Source organism: Nannobrachium achirus, assembly GCF_963921795.1.
Source record: "Nannobrachium achirus genome assembly, chromosome: 21".
In the NCBI taxonomy this organism is placed as follows: domain Eukaryota; kingdom Metazoa; phylum Chordata; class Actinopteri; order Myctophiformes; family Myctophidae; genus Nannobrachium; species Nannobrachium achirus.
Window position 1 is genome coordinate 33496070 of NC_137828.1, and position 25444 is coordinate 33521513.

The 25444-nt window shown below is 45.7% G+C and overlaps 1 protein-coding gene across 1 annotated transcript in view; it reads left to right on the forward strand.

The window, feature by feature from the left end:
* Window positions 1–25444, forward strand: part of ncoa2 (nuclear receptor coactivator 2) — a 130085-nt gene that overhangs the window by 66196 nt on the left and 38445 nt on the right. Inside the window, exons 5-11 of the mRNA XM_080752203.1 lie at window positions 6419–6522; window positions 12070–12247; window positions 15272–15460; window positions 18683–18784; window positions 21453–21593; window positions 22731–22878; window positions 23646–25008. Of these exons, the coding sequence (XP_080608329.1) occupies window positions 6419–6522; window positions 12070–12247; window positions 15272–15460; window positions 18683–18784; window positions 21453–21593; window positions 22731–22878; window positions 23646–25008 (2225 nt within the window). The remainder of the gene's footprint in view (window positions 1–6418; window positions 6523–12069; window positions 12248–15271; window positions 15461–18682; window positions 18785–21452; window positions 21594–22730; window positions 22879–23645; window positions 25009–25444) is intronic.

Sequence of the window (25444 nt, forward strand, 5' to 3'; positions counted from 1 at the left end):
TACTCAGTTATTCGTTATGTGAAAGTCCTATGATGTCTATGACATCTTACATCATACCCTTTTATGCCCATACACGGAGATCCCTGTCTGTAGTACCAGCCACACAGATATGGGCTGTCTTGGCCATCTGTCTTGGCCATATATGGATTCTGTTAGTGGGGTATGTGGCCGATTTGGCCTCCATATATGGACATTCCCATATGAAGTCCTGTTAGATATGGGATTAGGTAACTCCATATATGGGCATAAAAGGGATTTAGTTAGTGATGTCACCTGTGATATCACCTGTGATGTCACAGTGATGTGTCAGGGGAACCACAGTGTCAGGCATTATAGACAGAGATGCATACGGACAAGCTGTGACCATTCACATACTAAACCGCGACCTACAGTCACAACTACTACTACCAGTAAGACTCCCTAATCGGGAGATAAGCGACCGTTGGTCGCTTATCTCCACAAATAGGCCAAAAGTTTGTTTTACCAATTATTACACTCTATGTGAACATTTACATCAACAAATCCCAAGTACTATGCAGAACGACCCATTTCAAGTTTTTAATGTACAACAATATTTAGAAAATAGGTCTACAAGCTGACAGTCCTCGTCCCTTATATTCCCATAGGTTATATGGAGATCTCAGTGTTTGTCAGTCCTTGTTCATTTATGCCCATATATGGACATCTCTATATCTACTGTAACAGTCCTTGTCCCTTTATGCCCATATATGGAGATCTCTTAACTGTAAGTCCTTGTCCCTTTTATGCCCATATATGGATATTCCTGATGTCATCAGTATATGAACATATATGGGCTTTCTGATATGCCCATATATGGAGATCTCTTAACTGTAAGCCCTTGTCCCTTTTATGCCCATATATGGATATCCCTGATGTCATCCGTATATGCCCATATATGGGCTTTCTAATATGCCCATATATGGAGATCTCTGTATCTCCATATATGGGTATAAAAGGATACTTCAGGTCTGACATCAGGTTTGTTTATATTGGGTTGCTAGGTTTGACATCACAAACTCTATGGGCCATCTGACCTAGAAATCTATATTTGGGCATAGATGACTCATCGTGACCTCATCACACGTCGACCGCACGTGTGACGTGCGGTCGACCGCACGTGTGACCGACGGACGGCCGGTGGAGGTTTTCATACTAAACTGCGACCTTACGGTCGCAACAACTACTCCTACTCCTCAGGGACCAGGCAAGTCTGAATTGAAAGGATGTAAATCAGGACGATGCAAGTGCAACTAAGTAGGGGGAATGCTTGCCCCACCCGGTTATGCAATACCTGCTGTACCTGTTTTCAGAGTACTCTCTGTACCCGTTGTTTGAGCACCTACTGCGGTACCCGTCAACAGTCATAAATGGGCACCGGCCTACTAGGGAACAATGCAAGTCGGGAAGAATGTAAGTTGGAAATGCATGCCCTACCCGTGTATGCAATATATGTTGTACTTGTTCAGAGTACCCGTTGTTGGAGTACCCAGTGCGGTAGCCACTAACATACGACCAATCAACTAAACTAGCCCTTACCCGTTCAAAGATATGAGCTCCAAAATGATGTGCAGTGTGTGGGTTATGGGATGTGCACTGTGCATACAGTATATGAGGGATGGAAAGTAACTTTAACTGGTGCTTGCATGATAATATGTAGGAGCATCAATGTAAGAAATACCCGTTTCGTTTAATGGCGACCCCCCCCACCCCACCCACCCACCCGGGTGCGCACACACCCGCCTGCCTGCACACACACACACACACACACACACACACACACACACACACACACACACACACAGCTGGTTAAACATGTTGCCTCATGCTAGATGCAGAATAGATTAGCCTCAAGCTAGATGCAGAATAGATAGATACACCATAAAAATGCTAATATACAGCATACGATTTGTGAAAGTGACAAACGGGCTTCACAGTTATGTTAGGTGTGTTCATATGCTAATTGTGATGCGATTTCAGATCAATTGCTCCAGCCACTGAGGAGAAACGCTGTGACAGACACTCACTCAGACACTCACTCAGACACTCACTCAGACACTCACTCAGACATTCGCAAAATTATAGTATAGATATGGAGAATCCAGCTGATGTAAAATCCACTGCTCACAGAAGGGAGCCTCAGATCCGGCAGGAAATCGTAAGACTGAACGATAACAAGAGATATGGACATGTTACAGAGTGTGGACAACAAGAACATGTTCCGGAGGAATACGGATGGGACGATACTCGATATTATCGTTTATCGTGATAAAAAACACTCATGATAATCATATTGTGGAGATTTAATTTATCGTGATATCGTCCTCCGTCATGCACTGGGATAAATTCACCTTTTATTTGCCGAGCTGCATATCCGGTACCGCTTAAACCCTCTAGAATTGGTAAAAGGTAATTACTTGATACAGTCTTTTTGGAGCTGTGTGGAACACAAGCTCCCTATACGTGGCCGTGTGTGTGGGTCTCCGTCCGTCCGTGCCTAAACTTCGGCACGCTACTAGTCCCGCACCATTTACGCCACCCCCGCAATATATACATCAAAACGTGCGGCTCGGCCGGGAATGGTGTGCTAGTAACTTTCTTTCCGATCCGCCTTACAATGGCGACGTAATCGGCAAAAAACGACGCTGAATTGTCCCCATTGACTTATAATGGGACAATGCAAGACATCACATTCAAGTATTTTTCTCTCGCAAAGCATAGGAGCTACAGTTTCAAACCTCGGAGAGGAGATTCATAATGATTTTAAGAATGAATCCAAAAATAATTACATCACTCGGCCTCATGGTGGCGCTATAACGGCCCACTTTGCGTTTTGCCCCGTAACTCTTGAACCGTAGATCGGATTCTTTTTTCCCTGGATTCCTTGGGTCAAGACGCATCTCCCCATATAGGCCACGCCCATTTGCACCAGGATAGATTTTCCGCCATCTTGAATTTTCTCCAAAACACTTTTTGCACCTTTTCCTACATATTTTCTTCAAATGTCACAAAAATCGGTACACATGATCCTGGGTGACCAGAGAGGTGCTACACACACACACACACACACACACACACACACACACACACACACACACACAGCTCCACTTCGAACAGAGGTTCAATTTTTTTCACTCTCTATCACTCTCTAACAAGTTGTGAGCTTGTAGATCGGCAAATGTTCCGCCCCAGGATAATGGATTTTGATTATCGCGATAATATCGTAAATCGCGATTTATTTTGTCACAATAATCGTGATATGACATTTTCCTATCATCCCATCCCTACGGAGGAATACGTCAGTCCAACGTCTCTTTACTCCGACTAATAAGGGGAGAGTCGGACAAACGCTACACACCCCAAGACAAATACAGAATGCCACCCCAAAACGACGCCAACTCTGGTAGACGTTCTGCTGCCAGACAATGTAAACAAGCTGGTATTCTTGTCCCAGAACATGAAAAGAGTTATCACGTCTTAGACCGCTGGGAACGGTAGCGTCTCTTTTTATGCTAAAGTATGGGACAGTGGTGTACAGTCTAAACAAGCTGATATACTGTACTTGTTCCACAACATAGATATCATCAAGTCCCAGACCACTGAGAACCGTAGCCTCAAAGTAGTTACACCGTTACGTTGGTTACAGCTCCTGTCACGTCGTGTTTTATTAACCACCTCCCCCTATGAAGAACATTCATGGGGGGCCCGCAGTGAATCCTTGTACCCGGGGCCCAGAATTTGTTGGGACACCCCTGTCCACCATAACGTAGGTTACAGCTCCAGTCACACCGTGTTTTATTAAATGTTTTTGGACAATTTCTGCCTTTGCCATGTACTGTACGGTATCATAATGTTACTATAAGCTGTAAAATGTATCAAAAAGAGGTTAATTTAAAGTGTTCTTATTTTACGGCCATGATTTCTATAGCGCAGCCAATGAGAACAGTTTTTGATTGGTAATGCCTGGAGCAGGGGCTGAAGGCTTGTGGCATTAGAAAAAAAAGTTCAAAAACTGCTAAATTCATTACCTACAAGTTGCTGTGAGCCCAGGGCGAGATGATTATTTAATCATTATGTTATGCCCTTATTGGATTAGCCATCTAGGCCTACTTATGTTGATGAAACTGATGGGTTCTATTTAAAGAAACTTGATTTAGCCTAATAATAAAAAAGGCTCACTCATTTAATCTGATGGATCATTTTATTATTTTTACAGCATGGCTCTGTAGGACGCCTGAAGGATGTTTTTTGTCATTTTATTTTGCTTATAAAGAGTCTGGGCTTTTTAAGCAAATTAATAATGACCGGTGGATGATGTCAATGTGACAATTTTTTCACCGTCTCTAATTTAGTGCTTTGAAAAGTTCAAAGCCATTACTTAGAAAGTGAAGAAGGTAAGAAAGTAGACAAAAGCTCAGAGATGGCCATGGAAATAACAATAATTACACTTGACTAGCAATTTTGGAAAATGGGTTATAAATTGTTCCATCTACGCCTTCCCTTTCAGCTTTCGTACTTAAAAACCTTTAAAGTTCAAAGGGATGAGGACTAACCACTCTCCCTCTTTAAAAACACAGCATGTGTTCTCCATCATGTCTACTAGACTAATATACAGTACATTTAGTATTTTATTCATGGTAATATTATTGACAACTCTTTTTGTATATCTGTGGCAAAAATATATTTTGAGGAAAATGTCCATCACAAGCCCAGGGGTTGATGGCCCCATCCCTGATCAATGCAGTAAGTTTGATTTGTGCAGGGCAGAGATTCTTTTCACTTAAGATAGTCTACATTTCAGAATCATCCTTCACCCTCGAATTCAACTAATTCTTTCAATGGACTAAACCTTGTTTTATTTGATGGCCTTCCTGCCCTAGCATTTTGGCCTTTGTGCCCTAAAGAAATTGACAACACCAAAGGCCAAACGATGAAATTCTAGGCCTGGTAGACTGTTTTTAATATAACACAGTCCACATGTGTACTGAATGGAGCGGAGCTTTAGAAGTTGTCTCTTAATTAGCTATGGTACCGGTTTGGGAGAAAAACCCTTGTTTGTTTTTTAAAAGATAAGCCGTAAAAATCTGAGCAAAGTCTTGTTTATATTTTAAAAGCCGTAAAAATGAAAGTGAAACCTAATTATCTACAGTAGCTGGTTTCTAGATAGAATGCAAAGCATCGCTGCGCAAGGCAAGCTTGACAAGGCAGGGGTACAGTTCCCCCGGTCTCATGAGATTCAGCACTTAATTCTTAACTGATTGCTGTCATTCAAATGTCTCTGTAATCTGTCTGGATATTAATTCCTTGTGTCAGTTATGTTTATATCACCAGTCAATCAAAGTGTGCCATTTAAAATGTAAGGTAAAGGGTGTCCCTTTATATGAGAGAGAGAGAGAGAGAGAGAGAGAGAGAGAGAGAGAGAGGGAGGTGATTAGGCCACAGGATTTATTCTTTTGTCCGTCTTATTAAAACGACAAAATTATTTTGGGGGGGTCACCAGATGATTAACTTAATGTGCAACATTGTTTACTCACTCAACAGTAAACAAACCAACATAAAGTTTAAGTGTATAGAGAGTATATGCACATTTCTAAAGTAACAATTTAAGGACTTTTTAATACCTCTAAAAATGACAAAATAAACATTGGTCAAATATTAGAGGCAGAAATTGTGAAAATAGCCGATCTACATGTTCACAACGTCTCGCAACGCGAGGCGTTGTGAGCATGTAGATCTGCTATTTTCACAATAGAACCATTTTATACAAAATGTAATGCCTCAACTTAGTGTTTGTCAGGGTGGGGAGGTGTCCCCAGTTAAAATATGATTACTTTGGGGGTCGCGGCCTGGAAAGGTTGAGAACCACTGCTCTAGTCTACAGTGTAGAAGTTCAGAAGTTAAAGCAGTGGACTCCCTTGAACTTCACTTCGTCCCCTCTCATTGCGTGACTGTGATAATGTGAGTGAGCTTACTGCTGAAATGAGTATGGAAGTGATATGATTTTCAATTCTCGTTGCATAAACAAACGACGGTCAGCTAGATGGTGAGGTTGGTGCGTGCCAGCAGAAAGACAGTCGTTTCATCTCATCTCTTCTTTGTGTTCCTCAATGGACAGCGCGCTGTCCGTCGTGTTACCATAGTAACCCCACGGTGGCACTGAATGTGTTATGGACTGTGGAGCTGTTCTCGTGTGAATAATGTATACCTGTGTATATTGACAATCGCAGATTTCTGGCCTGACCACCGATAGTAATATTTTGACATAACACCCAACTCTTAACACAGACACACACAGGTTTTTATCAATGTACCTTTTTTTCTTTTTATGAATTATGATCCATGCTCCTTTTTAAATGTTTTCTTATTGTGTTTCTTATCAACTCCTCTCTCTCATCCACAGAGAAAGCAGCAGCAGCCAATGAGGAAGAGGTGCAGAAGGCTGACGTCTCATCGACGGGCCAAAGTGTGATCGACAAAGATGCCTTGGGTCCAATGATGCTAGAGGTGGGTAGCGTTTGTCCCCCACCCCCCATGGAGAAGGATGCCAGTTGAATTCACTGAGGCATATCGGGCATGGCAAAAGACTAGGAACCTTCCTAAAGGGCCATTTATAGTTACGTATGGTTGATTTTGTGTATGTTTTTGGATGAGACAGTACGTACGGTAGTTACATCGACATACATAGTTGCTCTATGCGTTATGTACGTGCCGACCCACTCTCCGCTCCAATTCTGCTCCCGTTGGAGCCGCGCGCCACATGGAGGGGATCTTCTGCACAGCACACACGTGTAAAAACCAAAGCATTTTTAGCCAAAATATGTAGAACCACAGAATTTCTTGACCCGACGACCGACGTGATGTTTTGTAACAGTCTGGACTGGTTCTGCAGCTGCTGTCTGTCGCAACATTATCGCGGTAAATGCAACTCTGCGAGGGTACAGATTTAACCACCCAGACTGAGTATAATAATAACAACACAGTGCACTGCACCCATCTCGCTTTTGGATGAGAGGCGGTGTGAGTGTGTGCGCGCGCGTTTGTGTGTATGTATTCTCATGCCAATGCACAGCCGTTCCTGTGAGGAATGACGTCTTCTTGGTTGCAATGACGTTCCTTTTTTTACCGTTTCTTGCTAAAATTATATTTCTTGTTGGGACACATATAGTTTGTTTCAGAACCGCTGTTATAAGTAATTGTCCTCACTACTGCCACGGTTGACAAAAGTTTGCCACGGCCGGTAGTTCAAGCGTACGTAGGCCTACGTTTTTATCGGTTTTGATCCGTCAGGTTGAGTGTTGTCCGTAAGGTTACAGAGACAAACAATTACGTCCGGACCTACGGAGCAACCGGATTAAATGACCCTCCCCCTCCGTTTCTTGTGTATTCCTGCGGTCCTTATGTATGACTATGCATGGTACTTAAAATGGGATCTATTTCCCCTTTCACGTCATGATAGGGATAGTGAAGAATGCTGTCCACAGAGAGCCATCCAAGTGGGCCAGCAGCAGGGTCTTGAGTGTGTGGCTGTGAGGGAATAATGCTGCCAGCGTCTTGTATGTGCCTCAGAATGGCCGTAAATCACAGAGCAGAGCAATGGCCTCGTTGTCTCACGGAGGGCCACTGAAGTGCTGACGTTTAATGGGAAAGAAAGCAACAGCCGCGGATGAATAAGTCCATTGAGTCTCTCCGCTCTTCCTCCCACCCGCCTCCCACTCTTTTTCTTGTTTGCTTCCTCTTTCTCTCTTGTGCGCGCTCTTGTGCGGTGTTCCCTTCTTCCCTCTGTTCACAGCTCGATCTGTCTCGTCATGGATTATTTATAGCTCTCCTGGTCCAGCGTCACTGAATCGACATGCTAACTCATGTCTAAATATAGCCCCGTGCAGGCCGCATGCTTTCCCATCTGTTCAGCAGCCCCCAAAAACACAAGAACCAGCCATTTACACCCGCTATCGGCCTCCGCCACGGCTCTGTCGTCCAGCAGGAGCTCATTACATCATGGTCTGTGGGCAATGGCCGCCGGGCAGGAAACGCGGCTGTGCGACCTTCCTCCGAGGCCCTTGGCTGCCCACCCTTATGCTTGCCTGGGCTGACTGAAGTCCCTGAGAAAACAGTGTGCTTTTGGTTTAACCCTCTGGGAGACAGCCATGTTGTGCCGCACACGAGACACATCCCCGGGCATACGGTTTGCATGCCACGCATACCACTACTATACTCGCATTGTTGTGTGGTATGACTTACAGCCCCTGGACACTTCTGCTTTTCATGAATTTGATCAGAACTGTTGCTTTTTTATGTGTCATGTCGAAATTCCACCGTGGTCAGCCACTGTTCCTTCTCCTCTTACAAGGAGAGGGCCACTGCTTGCTACTATATCTCATAAGTCATAACATTCAATTATTCTATGCTATGGCTTTGGCATATATTATGTAATGATACTTTGTGAGCACATATTTCTCCTTCAGTCCTTACTGTAAGGGAGATTGGTGAGATTAGCCATAACACCTAGTAGTATGGCTGGTTTGCACCCCCGGGGGTGACTAGACTCTGCACAGTATTCATGGGTTTCATTTGTAGTCCTAAACGGCCATGTTGAGGACCAACACAGGTATTTCAATTTGTCTGATTGGCATAGAACTATGTTCTACGTCAATCAGAACACCTGTGTTGGTCCTCAACATGGCGGGTGCAGGATTACAAATGCAACCCATGAGTTGGGGCATTGTGACCTGTGGCCTGCCACATGCTCTGGCCACATTTACATCATTTAATACTGCAGTTGGTGTGGGCAGTTAAGCAACATAATGTCATGTTGCAGAGGAGTGAGCAAGTTGCCCAGTGGTTTGGGGGCAGAGAGATAACATGGAAGATTAGAGAGGGGGGGTGATGTTGAAGGAAATCGATTATGTACATGTATGGCTGTGTTGGGCTGCGGCGTCTCTGCAGTGTATATTTAATCAGGGCATTGTAAATCAAAGTGTTTGCTAACGCTGTTGTGAAAGAACGTGTGGAAGAAGGCAACATCTGGCAGAAGAGCATGTTTGCTCTGTCTGTTTGCCCTACTTGCTCAGTGCGCAGCCTTGGTGCACTCACATAGAACCGCACAAGCTCTCTTTTTAAAATGGCACTCTGGCATTTACGGCGAAAAGTTATCGAGAGTGGGTTTTCAGTTGATTCTGAAAATGTGCACTTTGTGGAAGGTTTGTGGACCATCTCGACCTCATCTTCTGTATAACTCATTAGACACATTTTTGTTGATTGCTCTCTTAAGCAGATGTGCAGACAGCTGGTGTCGCACCAAATTCTGGGCCTTGGGTACAAGGATTCACTGCGGGCCCTCCATGAACGCATTATTACGCATTATTTTTTGCTTTAACTTGAAAAATAGCAGATATACAAGCTCGTAGATCTGCTATTTTAAAAGAATCTTGAAAATTTGTGCAAGTCTTTGAATATTTCAAATCCTTCTAAGGTTTTTCTTTTCTTTTTGTTTTAACTATGTTTCTATGTCAGTGGTGCTCAAACTTTTTCTGTGAAGGACCCCCAAAATGATATGTATTTGGCCACGGACCTCCATCTCAAAATATTTATTTCCAGGGACCACCTAGAAGCAAAATCTGAGTTACAAATGTTCGCTTAAAAAAATACATATATTCAAAGATTTGCAGTTTTGCACACATTTTCATGGCTTTTAAAAAATAGCAGATCTACAAGCTCGCAGCGCAGCACTCGGTGCCGCGCTGCAAGCTTGTATATCTGCTTTTTGTCAATAGGCGTCTCTTGTCACGACACCAACCAGGAGCTTTACAGTCAACCCCCCTCTCCCCTCCCACCCCCAAGGGTCCGGGGCGTTTCGAAGGCCTAATTGACACCGTCTTGTACCTAATGGCTGACCTGGGGCTGTATTCTTTCAATTAGGCACTTCCCCCTTCCCTCATCAGCCACCTCCCGCACACATGTCATGTACCCATCATCTTGCTCCCCCATCATCCATGCTGCTGGCAGCATTGAATGTGCACAAGTGATGGATGTGCCATGCACACCGAGGCTGCTTTAAAGACGTCAAAGCAGTGTCTATAACAGCGATTCCCAACTTGTGGGCCGTGAGGATATTGTAAGTGGGCCCCCATATAATTAGCAAAACACTATCATATAACATGAACCTAATTAGACCGGGTACACATTATTGCGTATCATTTTATGCTCTAGCTATTAAAAAATAGCATATATACAAGCGCACAGCGCTGCACCCAGTGCTGCGCTGCAAGCTTGTAGATCTGCAATTTTTTTTTTGTGCAATTCTTTGAATATTTTGACCAGATTCTATAAGTGTCTTCTGAATCTTTCTAAGGTTTTTTGAAAAAGCTATGTTTCTATGTCGGCGGTGCTCAAACTTTTTCATGTGAAGGACCCCCAAAATTATATGTATTTGGCCAGGGACCCCCATCTCAAAATATTGTATCAGGGACCCCCCAGAAGCAAATATTTGAGTTACAAATGTTCGCTTTAAAAAATATATAAATTCAAAGATTTGCACAAAACGTAATGATTTTTCAAAAATAGCAGTGCCGCGCTGAGAGCTTGTATATCTGTTATTTTTCAATAGTTAAAGCATTCAATAAACCTAGGCCTAAATAGCTTAATATAAAAAATATTGTAAAGCATTTGTATTTTTTTGTGTTTGTATTTTTTCTTTTCTTTTTTATTCAAACCTCATCGTGATACCGGTAAATAGAAGTATAATACGTTAGTTCCATTGGTCCAAGGCGGAACACAATCGATCAATTGATCATTAAAATATATATCCTATGAAAATGCATGGGTGGTCAGATGGGTGGGCGAAGTTACAAAACTTTAGAGATTTTCAAGAGTGCCCTGAATCCAGAAAAGGTTGGGAGCCACTGGTCTATAACGTAACGTCTCTCAACTGGAGCAAAGCTAGCCAGCTGAGCTCACACAACGCGTCACATTGTGATGTGTTGGGAGGTTGTGACTATTTTTGGCAAAAAGATTTAAGTGTAGAAAAAGGGAAAAATAAGATTAGATTTTTGCCTCTCCTTGACATGTTTCTCTTTACCCTTAGATTTTTCGGTAAGACTTTATATAAAGGTCGGTCTATCATGCATTATAACCATGTTTATAATGCATTATAATGCACTTATAAGGCATTATAACTATTGAAAAATAGCAGATATACAAGCTCACAGCGCGGCAAGTCTTTGAATATACTGTATCTTTTTAAAAGTGATCATTTGTAAATTTGTAACTCAAATATTTGTTTCTGGGTGGTCCCTGGAACAACATATTTTGAGATGGGGGTCCGTGATATACATGTAATTTTGGGGGTCCTGACATGAATACGTTTGAGAACCACCGATTTAGAAGAAGGATTTAGAAGACATTATTTGAATCGGGTCAAAAATATTCAAAGACTTGCACAAAGTCTTTCATCTACGAGCTCGCAGCGCAGCACTCGGTGCCACGCTGTGAGCTTGTAGATCTGCTATCTTTAAATAGTTAACCCATTTAGGCCTGAACTAGCCTGCTTCCAGACCAGAGACCCCGCCCACTCTCAGAGTGGACTCTTTCTCTGGTCTGGAGCTTAGTACATGAATCGGTTTTTATTTTCGGCTGTCCAATGAGCGCGCGGGGTGGGGGTGGGGGTGGGGTGGGTCTAACGAATATCCAATCCGCGCAGCAGTTGAAACGATTCAAACGAAGTTCACACACACACACACACACACACACACACACACACAGGCAGGCTGAGGAAGGCACACACACACACACACACACGCACGAGCGCACTGATTTCACCAAGCTGTTTAATGTTGATTACAATTTTCTGGTCGCAGTTCTGTGTGCCTGCAGTCACTGGCACAGACAGAGACAAATTCCAAATATTACCAAATGATCTCGCGGCACCCCTGGACTGCCGTCGCGGCACCCCAGGGTTCCCCGTCACCCACTTTGAAAACCCCTGCTTTAAACCTGACATTGTGACAATAAAGTTGTGATTCTAACGATTCTTCTCCCTCTCTCTCCCCCCCCCAGGCCCTGGACGGCTTCTTCTTTGTGGTGAACATGGAGGGCAACATCGTGTTCGTGTCGGAGAACGTGACGCAGTACCTGCGCTACAACCAGGAGGAGCTGATGAACACCAGCGTGTACAGCGTGCTGCACGTGGGCGACCACGCCGAGTTCATCAAGAACTTGCTGCCCAAATCCCTCGGTTAGCCTCGCTCTACTTCTCTGCACGGGACCTCCTTGTTGTTGGTCTTGTGTGTCTTTTCCTCTCTCTCTCTCTCTCTCTCTCTCTCACTCTCTCTCTCTCTCTCTCTCTCTCTCTCTCTCTCTCTCTCTCTCTCTCTCTCTCTCTCCTCTCTCTCTCTCTCTCTCTCTCTCTCTCTCTCTCTCTCTCTCTCTCTCTCACTCTCTCTCTCTCTCTCTCTCTCTCTCTCACTCACTCACTCACTCACTCACTCTCTCTCTCTCTCTCTCTCTCTCTCTCTCTCTCTCTCTCTCTCACTCTCTCTCTCTCTCTCTCTCTCTCTCTCTCTCTCCACTCTCACTCTCACTCTCTCTCTCTCTCTCTCTCTCTCTCACTCACTCACTCACTCACTCACTCACTCACTCTCTCTCTCTCTCTCTCTCTCTCTCTCTCTCTCTCTCTCTCTCTCTCTCTCTCTCTCTCACTCTCTCTACATCACTGTTTCCCGAACAGTGGGGTCGGAGCCATTTGTGGGTCACGGACCAATTTTACCTTGAGTCACGACTCAAGTAAAAAATCCCATTTCTTTTCGGACATAAAAAAAAGAGCGATCTCAAAAGGTTTTTTTAATAATTAAATGAATAATAATTGTATACATTTTAAAACAAACAAACGAATAAATCTAAGTAATTCATTCCGTAAATGAAAAATAATAATAAGTAGTGAAAATAGTCGATCTGTACAAGCGATTGTAGATCTGCTATTTTCACTCTTTTGGGTCTTTCGACCTGAAAGGGTTTTGGAACCACTGCTCTCTATCATGCTCTGCCACCCATTCCATCTCTCTCTCCTCTCTCTCTCTCTCTCTTTCCCTACCCGTCCTTTTCTAGTCTCAGTCAACACGGTTCTTTCTCGCTCTCATCACCCTCCATCTTCCTCCTCTTCTGTTCGTTACTCGTGTGTTCGAGAGGTTTTCCAGTTAAAACTGCTGCGGACCCGAAAGGAACAGCTTGCTTATTCAAAAGCATACTATAAGCAATTGTATGCACCGTAAGATCCCCAATGTTCATTTAACTAACTGAGAGGGTAAAGAATGGATCCACAAGGGTTGGCAGCATGCGGAGAGTATATGCCCTCATTCTCTCTCTCTCTCTCTCTCTGTTGCTGGTGCTCAGCCTTGGTCTTCTGCCTTTTTCCTCTCTCTCTCTCTCTCTCCCCCTCCCTCCCCTTCCTTTTTGGACTAATTAACTTCCTTTTTTGTCGTCTCTCTCCCCTGTCAGCTGCATCGCTCCCATGCACTCTCTTTATCGCATGCCCTTCCTTTCCTTTCTCTTTTCACTGTTTCTCTCATTGTCAGCTCGCCTTCTCTTTATTATTACACACACTCTCTCTCTCATCAAGTTCCTACTTTTTACGTTCCCTCTAGTCTATTTTCTCTATCCGTTTTTTGTCCCTGTTGTCACGTGAAAACAAGACGATACTGTCTTGATATTTGTTTGACACTCTCTCTTTCTCTTTCACTCTAACTCTTTCTCTCTCTCTCTCTCTCTCTCTCACCTATTACCACTCTGCTCTCCGGTCCTCTCCCAAAGAGAGGTGGTGATAATGTATGTCAGTGCCCTCCATCAGCAGTGAGATCCCGTCTCCTCTTTCCATCTCTATCTCTCTCCCCAGCTCTCTTCTACTCTGATCTCCTCTTCCACCCTCCACTTGTGCTCAGAAGGAGGTCTGAGTGCCTGTCCATCTGGGTGGCAGAGCAGACCCTTGAAATGATCAGCAGGGCTGCGTGTGTCCCAGATACTGAGAGATTATCAATGCACCCAATGAGATCACCAACCAGATGGAGTGCAAAGGGAGTTTGCTAGCGCGAAAGTTGTGTGTGCGTGCGTGTGTGTGTGTGTGTGTGTGTGTGTGCGTGCGTGCGTGCGTGCGCAGGCGTGCGTCAGGAGAGAAGGGAAAAGATTGGCAAGGGCGTTTTAGAGGACGTGCATATGGAGCCCTCCCTGGCTGTGATCTATGGCTGTGGAGCCATGGCTCAGGGCTCACACTTCCAACAGCTTATCATGACTGATCTCTACCCCGCAACTACTCTCTGCTGCCTTCTCTCTCTCACTCACTTTCTCTCTCCCCCTCACTAATTCTGTGTGCACTAACATACATCTTTGAAGTTGCCCGTGTCTTTGGGCTAGGAGGATCGTCACACTTATTGCAGGTGTTATTTAGTGCAGGGGTTTTCAAAGTGGGTGACAGGGCACCCTGGGGTGCTGTGACGGCAGTCCAGGGGTGCCGCGAGATAATTTGATAACATTTGGAATTTATTTGGACACAAGATTTTTTATCATTTTAAACGTATAAGGTTATTTTCAGTCAGTTCTAACCAAAATGGCTAATATCTCAATGTTTTCCTTGCAACATAATTGCTCAAATATGCTATAAATATAAGGTGCTGGGAGTGAAAATTATGAATATAATGTAGGGGTGCCTTGCATAAAAAAAAATATTTATAAGGGTGCCCTGAGCCAAAAACATTTGGGAACCCCTGAGTTAGTGGATGTTAAATAGTTAAATGTTAATCTTGGTCGGTGTGGACGGCTAGGGTAGCGGTCCAGGCACCTAGGCAGCCTGACAGCATGTCGCGGGTTTGACTCCCAATCCCGACGACCTTTGCTGCGTGTCACTCCCCTTCTCTCTCTCTCCCCGTTTCATAGATACCTATTTCCTCCCGTGAGGGAAATTCAGTATTTTCAGCCCAACCCAGCTAATTCGCTGCCCACAAGGAGCGTGTGAGCAATTAGGGGTTAAGAGTCTTGCTCAGGGACACACATCGACACATCGACTACCCTGGCCTGGAATCGACCCTGGGAAAACCAGGGGCTCTGGTTCCCCAGGCGGGATCCCTAACCAACCATTCAGCTAGGCCGCCCCTATTTTCCTGTCAGATTACTGTAATCTATCAATAAAGGCTTAAACATTTTCACAAAATATAAAAGTAATAAGCCTCTTTGTCAAATCAACCTCTCTGTTCACCCCTGTTTTTTCTCCTAGTCAACGGCGTGCCGTGGTCCAGCGAGGGTCCGAGGAGGAACAGCCACACGTTCAACTGCCGCATGCTGGTGAACCCCCACGGCGACAACCAGGACGAGTCCCACGAGCACGAGCCCCAGCAGCAGAAATATGAGACTATGCAGTGCTTCGCCGTGTCGGAGCCCAAATCCATTAAGGAGGAAGGAGACGGTACGTAGGGGAGAAGAGAAGGAGGGCCAATGGGGTTGTATTGAGCACAGTGCAGCACCGACCCCCCCCCCCCCCCCCCTGTGTCTGGACTCTGGACAGAGGAGGGCAGAGCCTGACCAATGCCAGATTTTTGGTCCAAACGATTATTGATGTTAACCAATATCGACCCACAATATAACTTTGTATTTAACCACTTAAGCCCTATTGAGACATTTTCAAAAGTTGACCTACAAGCTCAAGTTGATTTTTTTATGTGTAAACACAGGTGGAAGTGTTTAAACGTCAAACATGTTTAATTGGCCGGTAATTATAAAGACCGCCGGCCACCTTCCTTGCGCCCCATCATGACATAACAAAACAAACACAGGTTGTAGCTTTGCATATTAAGGTTGAATGAGATGTAGGCTAAAGCCCAAATCATATTCGTTTGTAGGCTACTGTGCCGTCTATGCAACTGCGTAGCGCAAGGCAAGTATTTCACTCGCACCCACTTCAATTCTTTTTTTTTTGCTTTTTTTTTTACTATAAAAACAGGAACAGGTTGCATCTGTGATTAAGTGGAGAGAACAGTACAGCGCTTATCTAACAAGGTCTAATTATCAGTTGGGTGCACAATACACATACAGTAGCCTGCAAAAAATCTGACTGCCCAAATTGCCTAGCTGAAACCCTGACATCGGCTGCATAATTACCAGTACTGAAGTAAAATAATACCAGATTTTTCGTCCAAACCGACATGTATGTCTGTCTGCCTCTTGAGGAGGGTAGTTTAGTTATCAAGGTAAAAGTAAATAAGTTAGAGAAGATCATTCCTATGTGAAGAGCTCGTAATTGCGTGTCCGTTTTCTATCCACTGCATCCTCGGAGCTACCTCCTCCATTCTGGACAGCATTCATTACACGGTGCGTTCATAATTCATCCACATTTCCTCTTTAAACGGGTTCCTCTGACTCAGAGAATTTCCCTCTGGATTCATACGAGTATTGTTTCAGTGCAGCAGCATGTGGAAAACATGAATTCTCTTTTTTTTTTTTTACATTTTCAACACGTTGGAGAAAGAGAGAGGCGGTGCTGCTGCAGTAGTGACTAGGGATGGGACGATACAAAAATGTCATATCACGATTATTGTGACAAGAGAAATGGCGATTTACGATATTATCGCAATAATCAAAATCCATTATCCTGGGCGGAACATTTGCCAAAAATAGCAGATCTGCAATCTCATAACGCGTCACGAGCTTGTAGATCGGCTAAGTATTGAAGTATCGACATTTGATAGAGAGAGACTGTATCAGGTATGTATATTATACAAGTACATTTTACCAATAGAGGGTTTAAATGGTACCGGATATGCAGCTTGGCAAATAATAGGTGAATTGATCCCAGTGCCTGACGGAGGACAATATCACGATAAATTAAATCTACACGATACGATTATCGTGAGTGTTTTTCATCACGGTAAAAGATAATATCGCTTATCGTCCCATCCCTAGTAGTGACCCGTGCAAACATCTGTAAGCCGTTCCTCAGAACCCGTCGGTTCGCTCCGTTTGTTCTTTTCCGTCTGTTCACAGTCACAGAGAGGTCAGCTGGCTTTCCTCCGGCTTAACACTGGAACTGCACATGCCGCAGTTTGGTTTATCGAACGTCACCGCAATAAATCCAAAAAAGCAGATTTAGTTCTCATCAGTGTTGTTTTGAAAGACGACTACGACGACGTCAGATGGCATATCGTCGCTGTCGGGGATGTGGGGGAATCGTACGTATATGTCTGACATGGTTTGTTGGAAATGGAAAAAAGAACCTGTGTTCCAATGGATCCATTGTAGTTATTATAATTTAAGTCACAAGCTGTTTTGTTTTGTTTGTTGTGACTCTTCTGTGTTTTTTAGAGGACTGCAATGGAAATAAGCCTTAGGGCTTTATTGTGTTGTATCTTCTGATACGTTTGTGTAACACTGTAGTATGATCAAGTTTGGCATTCATTTACGAAAAAAACATAAAAGGTTGAAATACGGAGATGCAAGGTTTCTGCTCGACAGCAACGTTATGCATCACCGGTGTATACGCTTTACCAATACACACCTACAGTATAGGATGCATCATATCATCTCTGCTAATTAAATCCAGTTCTTTGACTGCAGCTCTGCCTAAATGTAACACAGACGTAGTGAAAAGGCTTCGGTTTCATTCCAAAGCTCCAGTCTCTCTGTCTTTATCCCTCTTTGGGCCTTTTCTTTGTGAGCCAGCTGTTCTGCCAGTTCTGCCTGCCATACCTTGGCAAAAAGACCAGCTAGGACCCAAGCCAGGTGTGTGTGTATATGTGTGTGTGTGGTGAGAGAGACAGAGAGAGAGAGAGAGAGAGTGTGTGTCGGAGGGAGAATGAAAGTACGATCAATTGTTAAATTTGCACGAATGTATCCAGCCAGAGAGTTGGAGGGGAAGGATGGAGGGAAGGAAGGAAGGAGGGCAAGAAAAAGGAAAGAGTTGAGAGAGACTTGCAGATCTAAAGCCCAGACCACCCAAGAGAGGGACTGTTTACAAGTCAAGAGGAATGTGTGTATTTGTGTGTCTGCGGGAATTACTGGCACAGGAAGGTTGGGATGGCAGATTTTCGGGGTCACCCCCTGGACTTGGCCATGGTCTGTGTGTGTGTGTGTTTGGCGACTGTCAGAAGTGAGGGATAGCAGCCTTTAATGTTGGGCCAGGGGAGATGTCACCAGTGTTGAGAAGGCTCGGTGGGGGGAATCCGCCGCTCACACGCACACTCACTCACATGCACGCACGCGCGCGCACACACACACACACACACACACACACACACACACACACACACACACACACACACACACACACACACACACACACACACACACACACACACCTTGCTCTCAAAGGTCACACTCCATCATGTCCCCCCACCAGCAGCAATAGCGACTCCTCCCCCTCATGAAGGGAGCTATGGGCTGTGTTCCCTCGGCTCATTAATAACTGTATTAATAACGCTGCCTGGGAATAACATGCATTTCATTTTCTCTCTCTCTCTCTCATTACATCCCCATCCTCCTCCTCCTCCACTTCCCTCTTCTCTCCCATGTCCTCTTTCGTTCCTCCTCCCTTGTTTCCTCTCTCTCTCCGTCGGTTTCCCATCCTCCCTTTGCTGTTATCATCTCTCCTTTCTCCTCCGTACCATCCTTGTCTATATTCCTCTTCCTCGTGCAGACTTCCAGTCCTGTCTGATCTGCGTGGCTCGCCGGGTGCCCATGAAGGAGAGGCCCATGCTGCCCACACATGAGAGCTTCACCACACGCCAAGACCTACAAGGTACAGGTTGACACGGCAATACACACGGCCGCAGAAATCAAGAGAAAGGCGGGAGGATTCTTCTCAAATATATCAGGGGTCTTCGACGTTTTCAGGCCACTCAATTCTGTCCTTGTCCCTTTTATGCCCATATATGGAGATCCCTGATGTCATCAATATTAAGCCCATATCAGGGAATGCTCATATATGGACCTGTTGTGTCAGTCTCATGATAACCAGTGTGGTTGCCGCGACGCAAGTCACACTTGCAAGTGAATTCCGTCCATGTCCCTTTTATGCCCATATATGGAGATTCTATGCCCATATTTCGAGGTTGTGACATCGCTTCTCGCCCTTAGGTCGTCTTACTAATATAATACTACTTCAGATTAACACTGTGTCATTAAATAATCCTTGATAAATCCCATATTCTAAACCCCTGCGCTCGTGCATGGTTATTTTAAACATCATCACCAGCATCTAACTAAAGAAATGGAGGTAAAAGAGAAAAAAGGTACAGAATCCGAAGCTTCGGATATTCAGGCTGACGTTTGACTAAACTGCAAAACAGACAAGCATGGCCGGCAACGTTACTGCAGAGTTGCCGCTGGACAGTTGCTCAAGCACTCTTTGACTTAGTTTTTCTTCCATTTACAGAACAGAGTAGCAATTATGGGGGGAGAGAAGTAGAGGGAAAATAGTTGGATCAATCAGATAAACTCTTTCGAGATCAGATGAACTTTTTGATTTGCAGCGAGTCACTCAGCAGCTTCATGTCACTGGTTTCTATTATATTGCGCCGGTACGGACACTTCATGTCTAGTTACACACTTCTAAGGGGAGGAGAGGATGCGACTCTGTCCCGAGTCCCGACCCATTGAAAGATTTACGAGATACTCTTTGATCTTGCTAGTACGCATTCATGTTACTTCAGCGTTTTTCCTGTTCTTGTTGTTATCTGTGAGCACACAGAAACACAAGTGTAAGTTGGTTTTGGCAATAAATATATTATGTTATATTATGTAAATATTGTCAGGCGGAAGTCTGTGGTCGTAGGCCTACTCTCTCAATAGCTCGGGCTCATTCTATTCGCGCTAGAATACAGAAAGTGTATTCAGGTCAGTTCATTTTGCGCTTACCTGATCATGAGGGTCCCCTCCGAGCATGACATGGGCAAAATGGCCACCGCGTGTGAACCCGGTCAATGCAATACATGCGACTAAATCCAAACAAAGCTAAAAAACATTGGCATACCAAACGGCTCAAGCTAAAGCAGAAACGCCCCATCCCCCTACAGCCACCACATCGTATAACTCATCCCTGTGTGATTCAAACGGTTAAAACATGATTATATCCTTGGTTTTATTGTATATACTGTACTTACTGATTGTATAGACCTACTGTTTTCTTTTTTTCCTACTGTTTTTCTTTTTTTGTTTTTCTTTTTTTCTTTACATATCTACTGCATAGTACTGTGTTCTATTTGTCTGTCATTCAATGTTATATGAGATACTTTAATGGTTTCCTGTTGAAATAAGCTTAGTCTTTTCATGGATCTCCTTTTAGTAGACCTTGTACCAGTGAACTGTACCGTCATGAATCTGTACATTTTCCTATGCAAACTTCTAATAAAGCCTTCAATCAATCAATCAAAGGTTGAATACCCTTAGGATTTAAAAAATTAATGTTTCATGCGTTCACTTCCCGCCTCTCCCGTCCCAGCTCTCTGGGAGGTAAAGTACCTGTCTGAGCACTGGCATGTTAGACACAGACATTCTCTCACCTGCCCTTTGATGTGATCGTTTTGTCTGTGTGTGTGGCATACACGCATCCGCACACCACATGCACGCTCTCTCTCTCACACACACACACACACACACACACACACACACACACACACACACACACACACACACTGGCTGACAGTAATTTAGCGTCCCTACCAGATATGTTAGGATGTACGTGTGTGTGTGTGTGTGTGTGTGTGTGTGTGTGTGTGTGTGTGTGTGTGTGTGTGTGTGTGTGTGTGTGTGTGTGTGTGTGTGTGTGTGTGTGTGTGTGTGTGTGTGTGTGTGTGTGTGTGTGTGTGTGTGTGTGTGTGTGTGTGTGTGTGTCATGTAGGGTCCAGGGGTGTCCTCGCTGTGTGGTGAGGTGACAGGTCTTTAGTCAGTCTCTGCAGCTGTCACTCTCCCCAGCAGTCTGTCTGTCAGCCCCATTAAACGCATCACTACCTCCATTTGTACTCCAGTCTGACAGGGGACTCCCACTACACTGCTTCATGCTGGTGTGTGTGTGTGTGTGTGTGCGTGTGCGTGCGTGCGTGCCTGCCTGCCTGCGAGCACACACACACACACACGTGCCTACTTGTAGTACATACTGTAGTCAAACACCCTGACTCACATACTCCGTTAACACCCAGCCACCGCTGAGCAACGGTGACATAAGAGCAAAATGGCCGCTAATGTGAGGGTGGTCAATAGCTTAAGCTGTCACACAGTAGGAATTCAATTGGGGAAGAAATGGGTCTTTGTTCTTCTTCAGATACTAATCCAGGACCTTGTCCATGATTTTGGAAACAAGAGAGTGGTTGTTGTTGGTGCACACTACTACCCCGTGAAAACCGCTATTATTGGTTCCTAACTCTGGTGTGTGTGTGTGTGTGTGTGTGTGTGTGTGTGTGTGTGTACAGGTAAGATCACATCCCTGGACACCAGCCTGTTGCGAGCGTCGATGAAGCCAGGGTGGGAGGACCTGGTTCGGCGCTGCATCCAGAGGTTTCACCTACAGAATGATGGAGAGATGTCCTTTGCCAAGAGACACCAGCAGGAAGGTGAGCCCTGCCATCAGCTGTCACCTGTCCCTGTCTGTTAGATCAGTGGTTCTCAACTTGTGGGTCGGGGTCCCCAAATTATTTGGGGGGTTCCCCAGATGATTAACTTAATGCGCAACATTGTTTTCTCTCTCAACGGTAAACAAACCAACATAACGTTTAAGTGTATAGAGGATATATGCACATTTCTAAATTGTCAAATATTACAGGCAAAAAATTTGAAAATAGCCGATCTACATGCTCGCGAGGCGTTGTGAGCATGTAGATCTGCTATTTTCACAATATAACCGTGTTGTACAAAATGTAATACCTCAACCTTTAGTGCTCGTCAGGGTGGGGGGTCCCCAGTAGGGATGGACATCAGAATCGGCCAATATCAAAAATCGGCAGGTATTATATCAAACTGGCCGAATCGGTGACCGGCAGGTCACTGACATAAATACCGGTTTTATATGCCAATTGTGTCTATTGCACTGCACAGCATGATGCTCTGGTCCAGTGACTGAGGTATGAAGGCATTAGTGTTCTTCTAGCTTATTGGTACTCAAATTGAAGTATGTCTTGTAGGCCTACTTGGCCTGAAAAAAAGGGTATTGGAGCAACCCTATTTTCTAGTTCTTAGCTAAAGAAATCGGTATCGGAAAAATCGGTTTTGGCAGGTCAGAACTTCATAAAACCGGTGGATCGGTTTCAGCCAAGAATTTTGCAATCGGTCCATCTCTAGTCCCCAGTTAAAATACTGGTATGATCATTTTGAGGGTCGCGGACTGAAAAGGTTGAGAACTACTGTGTTAGATCTACATAGATAGATATTATAGACATATAGAAGATGATACATTATGCACAATGGCATTCAAATGCAACATTTCTTCTCACATCTGTATGTTTTCTTTATCACTTTCTACCTGGTGTGTGTCCCTATCTTGAGAATGTAATCATAGGTGAAAATAACACATTTAGATTCTACACGCTCACATGCTATGTGTTGTGTGCTTATATGTGAAGAAAAAAAGTGGGTAAACGATGAATGGCTTATTAAACTATCAAATTCCTGTGTGTGTGTGTGTGTGTGTGTGTGTGTGTGTGTGTGTGTGCGTGTGCGTGTGTGCGTGCGCTCACTCCCCTCTGGATTCGCAGTGCTGCGTCACGGCCAAGCATTCAGTCCCATCTACCGGTTTTCCCTCTCTGATGGAACCATCGTGTCAGCCCATACCAAGAGTAAGCTGGTGCGCTCCCCTGCAACCAACGAACCCCAGCTCTACATGTCACTGCACATTCTACAGAGGTATGCCTGTTACCTACCTTTCACAGCGAGAGTGTGTGTGAGAGAGAAGAGAAGAGAAGCAGGTACTTGCTTGTTTTGACCTGTCAGAGCTCACTCATGCCTTCATCTATCCCTTGTGCATGAGATAATTAATGAATGCAAGCTCGCCAGTGGTCTGAGTCTTGTGAAAAAGCGTTAAAGGTGTAGTTCACCCCAAAATGACTTTTTCTTTTCAGTTTATTATTCATGCCATGGTGATTTGAGTTAAATACTTTTTTTTTTTTTTTTTTTTTGCTAAAGTTCTCAGAATATGGACATTAGGGTTCAAGTGGTTAATATAAAAAAGGAGGAAAAAAAGGTTTCTATCACACAAAGATTTGGAGGACCCCCTGTAGTAACTCTGAGGACCCCCTAGGGGTCCCGGACCCCCTGTTGAAGACCCCTGCTTTGTGCTTTAAGAGAAGGATCAAGGCGTACTAAGCTGCGGCCACAGTGCAGACCTGCATGCTCTCTCTGTGTCGCCGATGGTGCGTCTGCCCATGAGTCAGCAGACGAGCTGACAATTGTTTGTAGAGGAATCACAGAGTTCACATGGACTCACTGCAGTGGATCAGCGATTATTTGCGGTCTCACACGGCCGAGGGACTTAACAATGACGTCTTTGTGTGGACGTTAAACACCCTTCATTCTCTGTGGTTATGAAGTACTGGTATGTGATGAGATCGCCTGAGGCCATGAAAGAACTGTAAGCTAACCAACTGTGTTGTGTGTTTGTTTAACCCATCCAGGGAGCAGGTCGTGTGTGGTATTGGTCAGAACATGGGCCCTGGCGGCCAGGCCACAGGGATGGGCCCCAAACCTGTGACCTCCACCCCCTCCATGACTCCTCCAATCCCGGGCAGTCTGCCTGGTCTGGGGCCCCAGGGCCAAGACACGACCGTCACCAGTAACACCACGCCCTTCTCCCCTCCGGGCCCCGCCGGCGGCCCCAGGGAACCCATGGCCATGGGTGGCCACATGCAGGGGTACCGCTTCGGCTGCCCCCCGCCACACAGCCACGCTGCGGGCATGCAGCCTCCGCAGCAGGGCCCCAACTGGAGGATGAACAGCCCCTCCCGTGGCAGCCCCAGCCCTGCCGGAGGACCTCACCCACCCCAACAGAACTCTATGCTGTCCCCCAGGCACCGTGGCAGCCCTGGTGGGGCGAGCAGTCCTCGCGTGGCGGGGGGCCTGCACTCGCCCTCGCCGGTGGGGATGTGTGGTAGCGGGCCCGGGCCTACAAGTGTGGGCAACAGTGGTGCAGCAAGCAGTCAAGCTAACAGCTACACCAGCAGCTCTCTGTCCGCTCTGCAGGCCCTCAGTGAGTGCCACGGGGTTGGACACGGGCACGGACATCCCCACACACACGCACTGGGGTCCCCCGACAGGAAGATCGGCTCTCCAGGTGGTGTCACGTTGGGGTCGGGGGTCAACCCTCACCTGATGTCGAAGTTCAGTGGAGGCAACGGCGCTCCCGGCAGCGGAGGAGAGGAGTCGTTTGCACCTCACAGCGATCTAGCTCAGGGTCACGCCCAGGGCCAGACGGACGGCAACCTGGCAGAACCCAAAGAGGAGAGGGAGCCGGCGCCCGAGAGCCACGATGCCCACGGCCGTCTCCACGAAGGCAAGGCCAACACCAAACTCTTGCAGCTTCTCACCACCAAGTCGGAGCCCCTGGAGTCGCCCCTGTCACCCAACGCGGGGGGCGATGGCAAGGACCAGGCCGCGGCGGGTTTCCGGGGAGGAGGCCACCCGGCCGGGAGCGCCCACGCCACGTCCCTCAAAGAGAAACACAAAATCCTCCACCAGCTGCTCCAGAACAGCACCTCTCCCGTGGACCTGGCCAAACTGACCGCCGAGGCCACGGGCAAAGAGATGGCCCAAGGGGGCGGAGGAGGCGCGGGCGCAGCGGGGGAGCTCACCCCCAAACAGGAGCCCCTGAGCCCCAAGAAGAAGGACAACGCGCTCCTGCGATATCTGCTGGATAAGGACGACTCAGGGCTGAAGGACAAAGTGCCCAAGCTAGAGCCCGGGGAGGTGAAAGTAGAGGGAGGGAAACATCCCATGATCAAGACGGAGAAGCAGGACGCGGGATACGACCGAGCTGAACAGGTACGTTTGACTGGTACACCCCCCCCCCCCCACCTGTGTGCTACTTACCTCAGTTACCCTACTAAATCCGTACCTCGGAAGGACGTCCAGGGAAGGCTGTTAAGAGTTTGTCGTCATGCTTGAGTCACAGGCTTCCATGGACTCCGTGTGTGGGTCCTCGTCGAAATTAAGAGACTCCCATTAAATTTACTGTAACCTCCTTTCTCACTGGCCCATTACAGCCGAGAAAGGCCCAAAACTTTGTGACCCTGTGCTGCTCCAGTTGCTTCCCCTGCTGTGTCTGAGTGTTAATCTGGGTTAGACGGCAGATGTCTAGCATGCTCCACCAAGTTGTTGCATTATTCGCACGGGATACACACACATGGTACGAAGGGTACACAGGCTTTGTCGATGATATTAGACATAATCTCTCTCTCTCTGTGTCTGTCTCTCTCTT